The sequence below is a fragment of the Nelumbo lutea genome, chromosome 1, assembly GCF_056320005.1.
Source record: "Nelumbo lutea isolate HS-2025 chromosome 1, American lotus-T2T, whole genome shotgun sequence".
NCBI lineage: Eukaryota > Viridiplantae > Streptophyta > Magnoliopsida > Proteales > Nelumbonaceae > Nelumbo > Nelumbo lutea.
In genome coordinates, this window is record NC_142684.1 from 219,997,332 (window position 1) to 220,014,620 (window position 17,289).

The following is a 17,289-nucleotide window of genomic DNA, read 5'->3' on the forward strand; positions in this document are numbered from 1 at the left end:
TATTTTGGGGGGAGAAAGAATTACACAAATGCCCCCAACAACTATATAACAACTAGTTTGGGGGCATTTTGGGTAAAGTGATAAATAACTTTACAATGACCATAATACCCCTCCCAACAACTACACCTAATGTTTCACGTGAAATAGATGATCAAAGTCAAGAACAATAGGAAAAGATGATGAAGCCAATATATTTTGTATACTCTATAGTTGTATAGAAAAATTTCAAATTATTGTAAATTTTGTTTTAATTTTATTTAATTTATTTGATATTTTTAATAACATAATTTTTTATTTTCAATTTGTAACTATATTGTATTTTTTATATTTGATTAATTTATTCCATTTTCCAACTTTCATATTTCATTCATTCAACTATTGTATGCTTTGTATCATTCGAATTTAAATGAAATAAAATTTGTATTTTTCTTCCAATTTGTTATTCACTTTGAGCCTTTGTCTCATTGACTTCTTATTTGGTTAAGTTTTTTTTTTCATTTTTTTGTTAGATTTCTTATTTTTCAAATAGTTCCAAAGGAAAGTTAAATATTTAACTTTTACTTAGCAAAGAAATAAATAATGTAAAAAAAAAATCTAGTTTGGCCCGGTTCAGCCCACGCCCAAGGCCCGACCTGTGGCCTAGCCTAGCATGGCCCAAGCCCATGACATGGCTTGTAGCTCGCCCAACCTAGGCTCGTGGCACGACATGGGCCCGCACGGGCTTGGGCCATGGGCCGTCTTGGGTTGACTCCCCAAATTATCCCTGGGAAGGGTGGCATGACCTAGGATGGCTCGAACTTTGTGCAGGTCACAGGCGGGTTGTGCCGTTTTGGCCCGACATAGCCTCTTTTACACCTCTACCTACGTCCATGACTCCATGGGCAAAGGAGGAGTAGAAATCCATTATAAAATCAATAATAAAGATTAAAGAATTGTGCACAACCTCTCTCACGGAAATCCTAAGCCCCAAAATACCTCCAAACCTCTTGACTCGTCTTTCAAACAAAAAAAAATGTACACAATGAAAAACCACCATACTACATAACTCTTTGTATTTAGGTTGGATCCATAAGTTCCACATGGATCAGATGCTTCCACCATAAACCACTATGAATATTTGTTTTCGGTTTTTTTTTCAATATAATTTGGAGTGGATCATAAAGTGGATAACAATAAAAAATTCAAGGCACAAACATAACATATTCTCGTTTGGAAAATGAACGAAGCATTCTTGTATAATTGTATTAGAAAAAAGGCATGATAAGTGTTCTTGTTACAGGAGTTCAGTTTTTCATAATCTCTATAAACAATCTGAATTCCGGTAAGTTCCATCAAAATAAATTTGATTAAGAAAGAACCAAAACTGAAAAATAGAAATCCTACTCTAATTTTAGAAGATGCATTGACCTTTGGTAGGGGTGCTCACAGTTTGGTTAACCGAACCATGGGGTGATTTTCTAGACCAAACTGACTTGTTCGGTTTTTAAATCTAACCAAACCGATGCAACTGGTTAACCGTGGTTTGATTTTTCGGTTTTCTTATGCACTGAAAATTAAAAAAAAAAAAGGGAAAAACCTTCCCTCTTGCAGAAGAGGCTAAGTGAGAGCCGGTGGACGATGGTCTGAGATAGAGTGAATAGAATTGAGACTGAGAGAGATGAGTGACTGGGACTGAGTGAGTGTCGAGTGAGAGAGAGACTGAGAGATGAGAGATTGAGAGGAGACGCCAAATGGTCTGAGAGAGGGTGAAAGCTTTGAGTTTAAGAGTGAGAGAGTCAGAGAGATCACTGACTTAACTGACTATTGAGAGAGATTAGAGTAAGAGACGCTCACTAAGAGTAAGAGACACTGTTGGTAGGTCTGGCCTGTTGGGGAAGAAGAAGAGTTCGAGAGAGAGGACAGAGAGTGAGATAGTTGGTTGCTTTGTCGGACGTCGGTGACTTGATCGCCGGAGGCCATCAGTGATTCGGTCAGAGGGAGGAGCACCGGAGGCCGTCGGTCTGTTGGGGAAGAAGAGAACTGAGACTAAGAGTCTAAGAGAGTGATAGAGAAAGCTTAGAGAGGGAAAGAAAGGTGCGACGGAGGCAGGATGCCGATTATTACTTATTAGGAATTCAATTTTCGAAGAGATTGTCTGACACTTAGACTGAGAGACTAGCAGTGACTGATGTGTGGCTCATTGTGACACTAGCAAGTGCACTAGCCGCTCAAGTAATAGAGTAGTGAGTAGAGTATTGTTCCCACGAGGACTTATGTAGCTATTACTAGTAATAAATCAGTCTACTGTTATCTGATTAGCCGAAATGTAAAACTAATGAAAATCTGAAATTCTAACTACAAAACTCTAACACATTGGACCAAATACCTTATATGCAAGTGAGGAGACAAGCTAAAAATGCATAGAAAAATAAATTCAGCAACTAGTTTTCTAGGCAATTTGAGTAGAATAGGGTTCAGCCTTGGTTTGGTGAAATCCCAAAGCAATGAACAGCCTCTCTCGAGCGCATGTTCAATTTATGCATGAGTGATGGTTTTTCTATCTCTAGCAAGAATCTAATCCCCATGTATGCATTCAGATCTGGCAATTCTAGGGCTTCATTTCAGCTGGATGATGATCAACTTAGCTAAATGAACACCAACCGAATTGTGCAAGTTATCTCTAAACTTGCACTCAATTCGGCTCTTGATTGGCATATTTGAATTCTTAGAGTCTTTCTCAAGTACTCTAGGAATTCCAAGAAAGAGGAACAATTCGGCCAGACTGAATTCAAGCTACCAGAATTCTTTATCAAGTAATTCAAGTATTACAAGTTCATTATCTGAAATCACAGATCTGATTTTAAAGAATAGCAGTTCGGATCTCACTATTTCATGATCTGAATTTACAGATCTGAGATTGGAAAATAGCAATTCAGGCCTTGTAAATTCATGATCTGAAATTTCAGATCTGAGATTTCAGATTTGAGATTTCAGACTAGCAGTTCAGCCAACAATCCACAATTAAAATTTCAAACAAGAAACTTCAAGATTGAATCCACTTTACTCGAATGAACTTAGAAAACAAATTACAGAATTGAATTTGCATAATACATGCTTTGATTACAGCAAGAAAGGAAAATTTGATGGAGAAATTACATAAATCTTAGCTGAATTCGATTACCAAATGGTGCAGAAATCAAGTGAGGATGAAACCTTGATCTCCAATTGCTTTCTCCCCCTTCGAATTTAGCTTCTTCTTCTCTTGAAGTTGCTTGTTCCTCCTCTCTTCTCCTCTCTTGCGCCTATCTCTCTCTCTTTTTCTCTCTTAGAACAAGAGCTCAAGGAGAGTTTGAAATCAGATGTTGGACCCCTTTTCCCTTGGCTCTCTTCTCCTTTTATAGCCTTCTCCTCAGCCCCTTTCCTCCTCTAGAAAGTTCTCTCACCTAGAAAGTTTTCTCCTCTAGAAAGTTCTATAGTGCAGTTCCTGTCTATAAAAACTCAAAACATGAAAGTTCTAGAACTTTTCTTTATCTTTCCAACTCATCTTGAATCATCTCAATCGGAGTCCAGATGAGAGAGTTATGCCCAAATTACTATTCGGTGCCGAAATTGTCCAGAATTACCCAATTAGCATTGTTTTTCACTTAACGCCTCATTTCTCTCTTCTAGAAAGTTTCCCACCTTTAGGCTCCTTGGGCTGTAATTTGAGCTGCTCTTGAGCTGCAAATGGGCCTCCTCATTGCTAGGCCGAATAGGCTCCATTGGAGAGCTTCGGTTGTGCTCTCTCTTTGGGCTTTCCCAAAGACTACAGCATGGGCTGCATGGGCCGAATGACTCTCCTTTGACCTCTCAGCTGGGCCTTGCTCCCATTTGGGCTGTATCACCTTTTATTTGGCCTCCATTAGCATGATTTTATGCTCTTTTTTCCTAGACTTGTCCCCTTTGACAATTTCCTGAAATCAAGCTAAATTGGGGTAAGAATTCACACAAATCAGCATCAAAACCATGCATAAACACCAGAATTTATAAGTAAATTGTACACACACCAGTGACGCAGTCTTTGGTTTTCAATTGAAATAAAATATAATATATTTTAATTTTCAATTAAAAGGTTTGATTTTCGAAGAAAAAGGCTGAAAGTCTCAGACTGCCAAACTTTTTTATTCATTTTTTAGAAAAAATAAAAAATGATATATATAATATTATATATATATATGTCGGTTGGTTCGGTTAACCGCCAGTTTTTTTAAATGGTTAACCAAAACTGTTGATTTTTTGAAAACATCGAACTGAAACCAAACCATCTGGTTTGCTTAACCAATTTTTTAGTTAGGTTTCGGTTGGTTTTTTTGGTCAGTTTAGTTTTTTGGTTTTTTTTGCTCACCCCTAACCTTTGGTTGTCTTCATTGTACCTCCAATGCTCCACCAGAAAGGACGTTGCTTGTGCTTCAACCAACAAATAAAGTAGAGCACCACGTAGCACCTATCAATAGAAAGCTCTAATTTTTTAAGGTACAAGGCTATTCCACCCTCCTTTATTGGAAAGTTCCCTGCAATGTTAGATGAATGAAGGACATTAAAGAAAGATGAACAAGTAAAAGTTCAAAAGGGAAAAGTTTCTAAATTCTGCTATCCAACAAGTTCATTAGTCATCCCCGTTTTCCTTTATTTTTTGAGATAGAGTAAGTGGAAGGGAACCAATTCTGTGGTGAAATTAGAAATGTTTTACTTTTTACATGGTGTTTGGCGTGTTGTGGTGTTGTATTTCAGCATAACTGTTAAATCTCTTAAATGCAATTGCATTTAAAATAAAGGGGCACATTTTAACTGGAGGATACATGTAAAAGGTGGAGCGAAGGGTTCATACAATGTGACTTCATATAAATGGAGGATATAGCACTCATTAGTCAATACTTTCCTAAACCTCAGTAACTATTTATAAAAAAAAAAACTTCGGGTCTAGTGCCACTTTGGCTCTCAACTTTAAAATGTGACAATTCAGTATTCAAACTTTCAAAATGTGCCAATTTAGTAATTATCATTATCAGTCGTTAATCAGCCATTAAGTTGTATATGAAAAAACATAGATATCCTTCAAGTGTCATCTAATTTTCTTTATTAACCATCCAAACATTGACAAAAAATGAACAATCCCAAATTCTTCTTTTCTATTCAAAAAGTTGGGATCACCTCTCAATGGGCATTTTTGTGACTCCAACTTTCTTGAATAGGAGAGGCAAGGAATTGGGACTATTCATTTTTTTGTCAATGTTTAGATGGTTGATAAAGAAAAATTAAATGACACTTGAAAGGCATTTATATCTTTTCAATACCACTTAACGACAAGTACTAAATTGACACATTTTGAAAATTCGGATATCGAGGCGGTGTTCGGTTTGTTGTTCATCTCGTGGATGGGACCGTTTCGGTCTAGTCCACGGGATGAACACCTGTTCAACTGGCTGTGGACGAGACCGGTCCATGCTATATCATGGACCAGTCCCATCCACACCCTAATTTAGCGACAATGAAAAAGTGTCATGGTTAGGCCCCATCCACAGGTAATTCTTTGATCCCTTACTTCACACTCTCCCTGAAACCCTATTTTGCTTCACATTTTACCGTTAGAGGTCTCCACCACCTGCTGAAGCTCTCCACCGCTGCAACTCTCCTCCACCAGTCCACTTGCTAAGGCTCCATCTTGAAGAAACTCACGATGTAACTTTCTCTCTTTCTCTCTCTCTGTTTAGTTCTATTTCAAGTGTTGTTCTTGACAAATGTTAGTTCTGCATCCGAAAGTCCTCTGTACTGTGTTTTCCTCTTGATGCAATCCTTCTTTATTGTGCGAATAGTACTGTGTTTCCCTCTTAGTTGTTGAATGATGCTAAATCCTGAACAACCGATCGTTTGCTTTTGTGTTCTTAATGCATCCATCCAGTTTGTAATTGTTTTACTTATTTTTTTAATAAAATATTAATTTTAAATATTATTTTTAATATTTTTGTCAATAAAATATTAATTATTTTACTTATTTTTTTAATTTTTAATGTTTTTACCAGTAAAATAATATTTTTAAATATTTAAAATATAATTTTTAATTTTTTACTATTGTTTTTATAAAAATTAGTATTTATTGGTTAATATTAATTCATTGATGCCTTTTTCAATATTTTTATCACATATAATGCAAAAATTAGATATTTATGATTAATTTGTAGATCATTCATAAAATGTATATGAGATACGTAGAATAAAAAAGTGTGGTATAGACTAGTCTAATCACATAGTTTGTCTATAATTCAAAACAACTTAGAACTATGGTGTGGTGTGGATTGATTGCTATCATGCCACAAGGGTGTGGTGTGGACCAATTCACACCCACTCATCCACACTACAAACACCCCTGAATTACGTGTTTTAAAGATGGGGGCCAAGGTGGTATTAGCCAAAATTACAGGCTACTAATCGGAAATTTATCAAAAAATAAATATATAGATATAACCACTAGCCAAAATTACAGGCTGCGGGAATTTATCCAAAAATAAATATATAGATAAATTATTACTTAATTATCCTTTGAAAATGCTAGAGAAAGAACACGTGCACGTGTGCAAGTAAGTCCCGTGCGTGTGCTCCAAAATCCAAATCCCGACTCGGTCTCGGTCCAAGGATGTCTGCAGAAGTAGAAGCAGCGAGGAGAAGAAGCATTTGTTAGCGAAGAAGAACAGAAAGCCGGCCATGCTTACTTCACAGATGACCTTGGTTGGGGATCTTTCTTCTTATGCTTCTTCTTCTCCTTTCCGGGCGTCAACCCTAGTCTCTGCACCAAAATCTCCTTCGCCCTTTATGTCAACCTTCCCTCTCAATTTCTACTTTGAATATTGTGGCCGCAGGTTCAGTAGAAGAAGAACTAAAGAACAAAAGCCCTTATTAGCGTCAATGGAGTTTCGGTCTTCTCAACCGATGGTTATCCTATGCAGCGGTAGCAACGCCTTTTCCTCCAATTACTTGACAGAAATGGGTTAGTAACATTATACAGTTTCTGCATGCTATGAATCCAACAATATCTCTCCAATAAAAACCAGAAAAATACCCAAACACGTATTTATTTGTTTCGGCCTTCCTGTTTAGGGTTATATTTCCCCTTCTTTCAAGAAATTGGACTTGAAGAGAGAGAAGCCGAAGTTCTCTTCCACAAAAATCCACTTCTGAGGTCTGCATCTTTGGAATTCCTTCGCACCCGACTTCTTTCCCTGCGTTCCGTTGGCATTGATGGCTTTTCTCTCTGTCGCTTGATTACCAAACGTCCTGATGTACTAACGGCGGAAGAAATTGGTTCGCTGCTCTGCTTTGTTCGTGATGAGTTGGAAGGTCAGATAGAACCCTTAAAGCTCGAACGCCTTTTAACTGTTACAGATCCCCAATTCTTCGTAGGTTTTCCCGGGAAGGTTACTTTGTTGCTTGATCATGGAATTCCCCGCCAAGAGCTAGCTAATGTTCTCAACAATGTCAATCTCACCAAGGTGTTCTGCTATAAACCAGCCAAAGAGCTCGAAAGAACTCTCCTTTTCCTGGACCGGTTCGGTGGTGTCGATTTGATCATTCGACGGCCTGGGCTTCTTAATTTGGACTTGCAAAGCCAGCTTGTTCCACGAATCAGGTTTCTTACAGAGCTCAGTGGGGAAGATGAAAATGCCACAGCAACCGTGTTGCGTAAGTTACCTGCAATCTTAACCTACAGTCTAGAGCATCTACAAGGCCATGCCGAGTTCTTGAGATCCTTCGTTGGCTTAACCGACCACGAAATCTTCAGAATCGTTCTTGTCTATCCAAATATCTTCAGTGTCAGCAAGGAGAGGAAATTGCGTCCGAGAATCGAGTTCCTTAAACAATGCGGGTTGAGTTCCAACGATATCTTCAAGTTTCTGATCAAGGCGCCACTGTTTCTGAGTCTATCGTTTGAAGAAAATCTCTCTAAGAAATTGGGGTTTCTGGTGAAGATTGGATACGAGAATGGAACCAAGGAGTTGGCACTGGCGATGGGGGCGGTAACCAGAACCAGTTCTGAGAACATGCAGAAGGTGATCAGTGTCCTCCTGAGCTATGGCCTCACTTGTGATGACATACTTGCCATGAGTAAGAAGCATCCCCAGATACTGCAATACAACCACGACTCTCTGGAGAAGAAATTGGATTACTTGATCGAGGAGATGGGTCGAGAAATTGGAGAGCTGTTAGCTTTTCCTGCCTTTCTCGGTTACAAGCTCGAAGACAGAATCAAGCATAGATATGAAGTAAAGAAGAAGACAATAGGTGAGGGAATGTCGCTTAATAAGCTCTTGAGCGTTTCAACTGTGAGATTCTTCAAGAAGAAGACGACTTAAATCCCCATGAAAAATACTGTTAATGGAGATGATTAGGAAGATTCCCTATGCTTTCGTTTTTTGATGACTATTGCTTCCCTCTTACAGAAGAAATAGTTGATATTTCAGGATTTTCATTTAGAGGTCTGGATCCAATTTGTCTATTTATTTCTTATATCGCAAGTCCATATTTTGATTAATAGAAAAAGAAAATAACTAAAGTAAGGCAACTATGATCTGGCCTACCATTAACCTCGAGGTGTACATCCACTACAAGCTGCTTACAGGGTTCCACCTATTAGTTATAATTTTAAGATTGACATCTGAAGTGATAAGGAAATCTAAAATGGCTAACTAAACCGCATTATCAAATATGTTTGTCTCATGTTGGTATATAATCATCGGATAGTAAAGCTTGTGGTAGATGCAGCATGCGGGGTAAGTTGATCTAACCTTCTATTTAAAGTTCCATATATTTAATTTAGACCAACTCTATTTATACCATATTTACTGGGTTTCCAACAGCTCGTGATAAGCAAAGTGATTGTGATTGGAAAATTCCTAGGTGCTCATTGCATGGATAATAGACTTAACCTCTTAAGTTGCTCTTGAATTTTAAAATCATCCAGTTACCCACACTTGGGTTCAGATTAATGGGTTCAAGAGGTTCTCATTAACATCTTGAATAAGAAGTCATGTACTCCTTAAGTGTTTCTGTTATCTTTTTCAAGAGCTCAAGGGCCATACTACCCAAACTCATATTCAGGTTGTTTGTAAGTAGCAAAAAAAAGTAGTCTTTTGCTTTGTGAAGGAAATAAATTACTGGTACTAAGGAGTTGATGGGACAACCTCCTCTGAAAGGGTAGGGGATTCTTTGAAGCTCTGGAGTAAAAAGTTATTTTAATCAATAAAAGGAGCTCCCAGGTTTATATTTTTCTGATTCAAGTCTGAATTAAATTATGTTGGGTTCGAATTGGGAATCCAACCCAACCTGGTTTTCTTCATTGCCTTATCCCCCTCCCCCTTTCTGCTCCCTGCAAGTGGTTTGAATTGGCAATTCTCACATTGTTAAGTTTAGTCTTTGAACAATAATCTTTATAATTATTTAAAGATTACTTAGAGAAGGAAGCTGCTAATTATAATTATTTAAAGATTACTTGATTGGCTACATGAATCCTGTTTCACCATTCTGTTATATTCGGTGCCATAACCATCATTAAACTATGGGCACTTATATCATTTCTTAGTACTTCCACCCAAGTTCTTTTCAGTCTGCCCCTAGCTCTTCTAGACCCTTCGGCTTGTAACAGCTCACTTTTTCTAGCAGGTGCTGTAAATGGTCTTCTATGCATGTGACCAAATCATCTCAATATACTTTCTCTCATTTTATCACCTATAGGAGCTACTCTTAGGTCCCTTTGTATGACTTCATTTCTAACCCTGTTCTTTCTAGTTTTACCATCCATCCATCTAAGCATTTGCATTTCTGCCACACACATTTTTTGATATAGCAGTTAGATCATGATACATGAAGGCTAACTAAGGGAAATATTATTGTATGATAATTTACATCACCATGACATAGGAAGATTGATGACATTTAAATATTTAACAAAGTTGTTGATGATTCAAACATATATTTTTATTCTTTTTGTCTCTATTGGGTTGTCATAAGAAAAATTTGAATGCTTTCAAGTTGAGAAAAAAACTTTGCTTTGTAAATCTAGTGAAATGGTTAAGACTAAGGTTTGTTTTTGGGTTGCTTCAACTTGCTTAAGGGGGAAAACAATTTTATTTGGCTTGTTGATGATAAGAGACTGTTATAAATGCCCTTCCTTCAATCTCATAGGCACTGATTTTTTCTTACAAGCATTCTTTGCAAATATTTAAGTATTATTTGGAGTTGTTATGTTTTTCTGTTAAGCTTTGTGAGTTTCTAACCATTTGTTTTTCCATTAAGCTTTCTGTTAAGCTCTCTATATATCATGCATATGTGTGTGCATGAATATATACTCAATATGCTCGTACATATTGAAAACATTTTCTGCTTTCATCTTTTACTTCAGGTGAGTTCAATTTCTATATTTCTACTGTAAAATCTTTATTTTTTTTTATCCTAATCTGTTTGTCCATTTCAACATATTTTTGCCCAATTTTCTGATGTTCAACCATGTTCTAGAGCCAAAATGCTAATTATGCCATTCTACAACAGCTCAGAGTCCAGTTCAGCCAGCCTAAGTCTCTTGTGAACAGTGAGACTAACATGAGTACTGGATTAATATCTGAGCTGACTGAGACCCATTTACAAATTTGACTTAGTTAATACCCATGTGAATTGGCTGAGACCTTTTCATATATGTTATTTGCCAGGAACCAGTGCTTTATTTACTAAACGGGTTCTAGTCGGGATGCACTTTTGGCTTTATTGATTTCATTGGGAATGTACAAGGCTATATTCTTCTTACTCCACTTCCTTGTGAGCTGGTATTTTGCCTGAAAATGAGAGGAAGCAGGCAGTCATTCCAATAGATGGCAATGGGGCGGGTTCGGGGAGGGTTTTGTAAATTCTAGACCCTACCTGCCTCTCTAAACCTCCCAACCTGTACCCGCCCCAAAACCCATAGCGGGTTGGATTTTGAAAATCCAAACCCTCCCTGCACATGAAAATGCAAAACCCTTCCCGCATTCAAGGGTAGGAGTGGGTTGGGTTTAGAACCTGCATCTAATTTCCTATTATTTCTTGTTATATCTAAGCAATAAATAAGTAAAATAACACAAACAAACAACAAAATTTTCAGTTACTTGATTAAGACATTTAAAAAACATGTAAACTATCAATTGTCCCTCACATAAAAAATTAAAAATATTATTAAATTCAACACCTAATACATAAAGTTTCTATGCTTTCCAACAATATACTAGTCAGGGAGGGTCGGTTTAGTACCCTACCTGTACCCGTATGGTTATAGAATCTCAAAACCTGTCCTTCAAGAAAAAAAAAAAAAACCGCCCCGATGGGGCGGGTTCCCACTGGGTGGGGTACAAATTGCCATCCCTAGAAGCAGACAATCATTGCAATATAGCTGAAACAGTTCTCAGATTTTAGAGGACTTGGATCAACAAACAAAGATTCCCATATATAGTTGCAATTATACAGGAATACAACTTCTGTCTAATGCAGTACTTGGTATGTATCTGATGTGGTCATGTAGTTATTTCAAATTAGTTTTCAAACTTGGGTTGAAGATGTTCTTACATGTTGATCACAGATCTGATGTTTTATGATTCTTGTTCAGCTTTTATTGTCCTACACTGTCTGACTGGCAAATTTAGTCTGTGGATAGAGAGCGGAACCCCATCATCCCAGTAAAGCAGGCAAAGATATGGGTGTGATTCCCATACATAGTAGAAGAAACAAGAACCACAGAATGTTCTGCTTGACATAGCTACAGGTATGTATCTACCAATTATATTTTATTTAAACCTGCCGTGTTCAAATTTTGCCTTTATTGATTCTGCTATCTGACCACGACTGTTCTTATATATATGCCAAGGTGCCTTGCACTTACTAGCGCAATAACTGATTTCTGTCCACACCCTGCACTTACTAGTGCATCAGCCACACCGTTGGATGGCGATAATCCTAAAACATTACTTTGGAATAATGAATGGCTGCATATGGAAATTATTAATATTTTGATACTTTCTAGGACATTATTTGGGTCATCATCATTTGAAACTTGCGGTTGCAGTTCACTTGCCAGCTATCATATACTTTCAACTCTGACTCCTCTTGCTCTTTTAGCTATTGTTGGAAGTTTACACTTATTTTTGGGTAAAGGTGCCTTTCCATAACATTCTTCTTGTAATGTGGCTTGAAGACAGGGAAGCCAAAGATTTTTGAGGTAGGTTCACTAGAGAAGTGGGTTATTGGCTTTCATATGCGGTCCCTAGGCTCTGTTGATGAATCTGAGTTCTAAGGAGCATTCAATACAACAAGCAATTCAAGTTTCCAAAAAAGAAAGCGCATGGAAAAGGCTAGTTAGTCTAAGATTATAGTTTTGAGGAGATTTTACTCGATGTTGTATTATCTCATTCCCTGGTAGGTTACTCAAATATTTAGAGTTCACTGTACAGCACAAAGGGGTGATTTATAGAAAATGGGCATTCACCTCTTATGCTTGTAGCAGATGACCATGCTGATGCCTGCAAGCTATTGTTACTTATCAAAAAGTGGTGCTGATTGTGGGGTTATCAACAAGTTCCTAGCAAGGAGAAGCAATGGTTGTAAGATTGTAGAGGGTGTGATATTTGATCTGAAAGTCGTGACATGTACAAGGTCGAATTTTACTGTTCAAAACCTTTTCAAAACTAGGGTTCAAGAACTTTTCTTGTTCCCATGTGTTAGCAGGGGAGGATCTCAGGAGGCACACTTGTGAGGATAGAGATTCGCCCCATGTAAAGATTGTTCAGATGCTCAAGTCCGATTTATTGACATGGGGAAAGCCAAGGCGGAGGAATGTGGTATGTGAAACCGGCAATTGCAGAAGTCAGCCCGCTGTACATGATTTTGTCTTCAGCCCATCCGGCCCATTTCTAAAGAATGAGAAAAAGGACCGTGAGGGAAAGGTAATTCTCAAGGTGGGTGACTGAATCGAAACAGGAGAGAAGTGCACTTTTTTTAGTCTGGGAGTACGGCTGGATTGGAACTCTGGGTACGTGGAATCAACATTGTTGCAAAGGAAGCTGCGTTTGTGTTTGATTACTAACTTTGTTACAACTTTAATCGTCTAATTGAATGTGTATGGATCGCTGGGAACTGGGAAAGTGGGAAGTACTTTCTGAAATTTCTCCGTGGATTCAATTCTCCTCGGTCCATAGTGAAAGGTTTTATCATTTTTTTTTGGTTAAATACCACATTTCTAATGATGGACAAAATCCTCCCCAAACGTTACAATCCGTTCGTATGTGATGTCATCTGAGTGATATATTTTTTTAATTCTAAAATTATTCTTTATAGTCGACTTTGCCCTTCATTATTCTTCAAATTTTAAAAATAAAACCAAACAGTTTCTCTCACAGATCAAAACCCATATGCCGGAGAATGTGAGAAACACTTTCAAAACAATAATACGTTGGGTTTTTCAGAGGAATATCTGGCCTTGCAAGGACATGTATATTCTTCGCTCACTGGCCTTGCAAGGACCAAGTATAAATGTGGACACAATTACTCAACGTACAAGTATAACATCTTTTCCTCTCTCTCTCTCTCCAAAGGCTCTCTGAAAAGCTTTACATGAAAACTTGGTGTTATGATCAGAAGTTTGAACCAAACAGTGAAAACAAAAGAGGCCCACGAACCAGTCTTAAAAGCCAGTTGACTTGGGAAGGAGTTTTTGGGATTCGAGTGTGTCAATCAGCCAGCAACCAGTCTTAAACACCTTGCTGTATTTTTGCAATTTTAGCCTGTTCCCTCTCTAGGATCTGCCTCTTCTACAATTCTAAATCTTCTCATAAATCTCCCCAAATTTCTGAATGGATTCAGCAAGCAATCTAAAGGAAGAACCTCCTCCAGCATAATCTCCAAATCTTGGTCTATTAAGTGGAACTGTGGAAGGCCATCTGAATCATCCTCATCACCCTCTAATGATTCTGAATTCCCAGGGTTGTCCCTCATCTCATCCAACCCATTGGCACAATTCAGATAAACTCTGGTTCATAAAGACATGCTCACCTGAATCTAGTCGACATGACAATCCAGGTTGACGTGCTGACGATGTTATGAGCTATCCATTTTCTAAAAATAAACCCATTTACTGGTTGTATTGACGGTCTTAGCAAACTTTATCTTCTCCTTCTTGTATTTCTTCTTCAAAGAAGAGAGAATATGGGAATAGTGAAAGGGGGACTACGATGGTCTGAAACTCAGATTATGAGAAAGAAAACAGGGGAATCTGGGTGGAGATCTGGTTAGATTGCCCAGTTTCCTTTTTATGATATGTTACATTTTGAAAATTTGAAGAAAAATTAAGGGTAAAGTAGTATTTTTATCTTTTCATTATAGCTTTCTAACAGTTGTCCATTGTCAGAAATTTCCGGGGTACTTTAAGTAATTTCTTAAACAGTAAGGTAAATTTGTGCCCATTTGCTAAACCATAAAGGTAGTTTAAGTATTTAACCCTTTTTTTCTCAAATTCCACTTTGTGACTATAACATTGAAGCCCCTAGATGAATTTGGATTATCTCCATGCTCCTCACATCTATCTAGCTCACACATGAATTGTCAACATCTCCCCATACCTTGTAGGGGAGGAGACGGGATCTGCTCCTCACAAATGGGCACCTCACAGGCACATCCATATTGTACTCCAACTTATGTGATTGGCATCATCCAGGTCGTTGAAGCAATGAATTACTCAACCTACATTTGGTACAACATTGTTGTAGCCCTATGCTGAAACTAGTAAATCAAAGCCTTTGATTTGTTGTCATGGCCTCACCTTGAATTAGACGAAGTGACTTATTGATGGGGCTATTGCAGTAGATCTAAGGCCATAGTTTTTTGTTTTAGGCTTGTATTATGAAAGCAAAGTTTCAAATTTTGATACGATACATCCGATATGGGGCGTATTGTACCGTATCTTTTAAAGCCTGATACAAAATAAAGTGAAAAATTAGGGGTGTCATTTTTTTCACCATATCAGACTTATATTGGGCCGTATTAGAGGTGTATCAGGTGTATTGGTTGATACACTATAAAAAATACAGGAAAAAAATTAAAATAAGCATTCTTCATCCCTAAATGCTTCTAAAACTCCAAACCTCACTCATAAGAGTGTTAGATATGCAAAAAAAAATTCAAGAAACATGTGTGAATCATCAATTTTTTTGAAATTTTTAATAAGTAATTTTTTTTTCAAATTTTTATAATATCTTGTGATTTTTTTTTGCTTGAATGCTTGAAAATATTTAAACCTATGTTGACCTACATTTCTTATGTTCAAAATCACCTTTTTTTTATGTTTTATGAGTAGATTTATGGAATTTTTATGAAGAGATATGGGGAAAATATAAAATAACAAAAAAATTGAAAATGTATATTTTTATCTCCCTAAAAAGACTTAGTATGTTTTAGGTCTATGGATTATCTATATATCTATAAAGCAATTGCAATTTCTTCTTCAACACTTTTTTTTTTTAATTTAAAAATAAATAATAATTATTTATATTTTATGATCTAATCACAAGGTTATAGATCTATGGATGATCTATCATACCCATAGATCAATTGAAATTTCTTCTTCAATAAATATTTTTTGATATAATGTAATGTGTTTATTTATTTTTTAGTTTTTATAATTTTTGAAAATTAAAAAATAAATAATAATTATTTAAATAATAAATAATTATTAATTGTATTTGCACTTAGAAGTTGTGCAAATGCATGTTTTATGGTTGGATAAGATCCACACACACACACACACACACACATATATATATATGTCTTATCGAGGCTTTGTATTTAGTATTTATAGTGTTTCTATGCATATTTATACATATTTTAATCTTTTTCTAATATATATACGTATTTAAAATGTGACAATTCAGTACATGAACTTTCAAAATGTGTACCATTAACCAACTGTTAATCAGCCGGTAAATGACATTTAAAAAAGACACAAATGCCCTTCGAGTGTCATCTAATTTTCTTTATCAATCATTCAGACATTGACAAAAAATTAGCAGTCCTAAATCCTTGCCTCTTTTATTCAAGAAAGTTGGGGTCCAGAGTGTCCATTGAAATGTAACCCCAACTTTTTTGAATAGAAGAAGCAAGGATTTGAGATTGTTAATTTTTTTGTCAATGTTTAGATGATTGATAAAGAAAATTAGATGACACTTGAAGGGCATTTGTATCTTTTTAAAATGCCAATTAACGGCTGATTAACAGTAGATACTAGATTGACATATTTTAAAAATTCGAATACTAAATTATTGCATTTTAAAATTAAAATATCACTAGACCCAAAGTACAGGGTATTAATAAAAAATTTTCCCATTTTAAAATTGTAAAGTATCCCCTTAGCAAAAGTGAACTTTTTTTAATTAATAGGATGGCACGTAATTAACTTGCACTAATCCATTCCTCCCAACTGCAAGTCTGTGAAAAGAAGGCCTTATTATTTGCTTCTTTTGCAGGAAAAACCCTAATTTCTGCCACCTTTCATAGTTTCATTTTAAATATTCAGGAAAATCATAGGGGTCGTCATTCTCATTAATTCCAATGTCACGAGGGAACAACTTGTTGGCGTTGATTAATTCCTTATTTTTTTCGCCTCATGTAGTACTGTCTCCATGGCTCCAACTAACCATCATGCCGGTATGAGTACAGCTGATTTGGTTTCCATATAGTAAACATGTAATTTCTTTTCTTTTCATTCTGTCATGTCCAAACTCCTTCCGATGGGCAATTTTTCACTCAACGCACACTGATTTAATCCTCTCCTCTCTAAAGTCGAAAAGTGGAAAGATAATGTTCACGATATGCAATGATAAACTGTGGAATCATTTATATATTTTCAATGTCTCGACGACACTAACACCCTTCGTGTCAGTGAAATTGTCTTTAGACCTTTACATGAACAGCTGCATTTTTTGCAGTATTTGGGATGACTTTAGGCCCAGTTTGGAAAGAGTATAAATAGAAATTTATAGAGTATAAAACCTTATATTTTATATTATTTTATATATTTGTACTGTACATATTTGTATTTATATTTCTTTTAAATTGAGTCTTAATAATTGCAATTGCATCCTAAATTAGGTATTGGTCTTGCAATTGCACTCATATAGGCATTCTACAAGGTGTGGTGTGGTTCAAGCTACATCCTATATTTTAATTCTATGTATTTCGGATGCACAAAGGAAGATAATCTATGACATCGAT

General features: G+C 36.5%; 1 protein-coding gene across 1 annotated transcript; it reads left to right on the plus strand.

Moving 5' to 3' along the window:
- The first annotated feature begins 6,624 nt into the window (after positions 1–6,624).
- Positions 6,625–13,361, plus strand: PTAC15 (plastid transcriptionally active 15). Its single transcript, XM_088963422.1, has 3 exons — positions 6,625–7,000; positions 7,111–8,292; positions 11,639–13,361. The coding sequence occupies exons 1-3, from the start codon at positions 6,718–6,720 to the stop codon at positions 11,710–11,712; spliced, it is 1,539 nt and encodes a 512-aa protein (XP_088819548.1). The 5' UTR covers positions 6,625–6,717; the 3' UTR covers positions 11,713–13,361.
- The last annotated feature ends 3,928 nt before the right edge of the window (positions 13,362–17,289 follow it).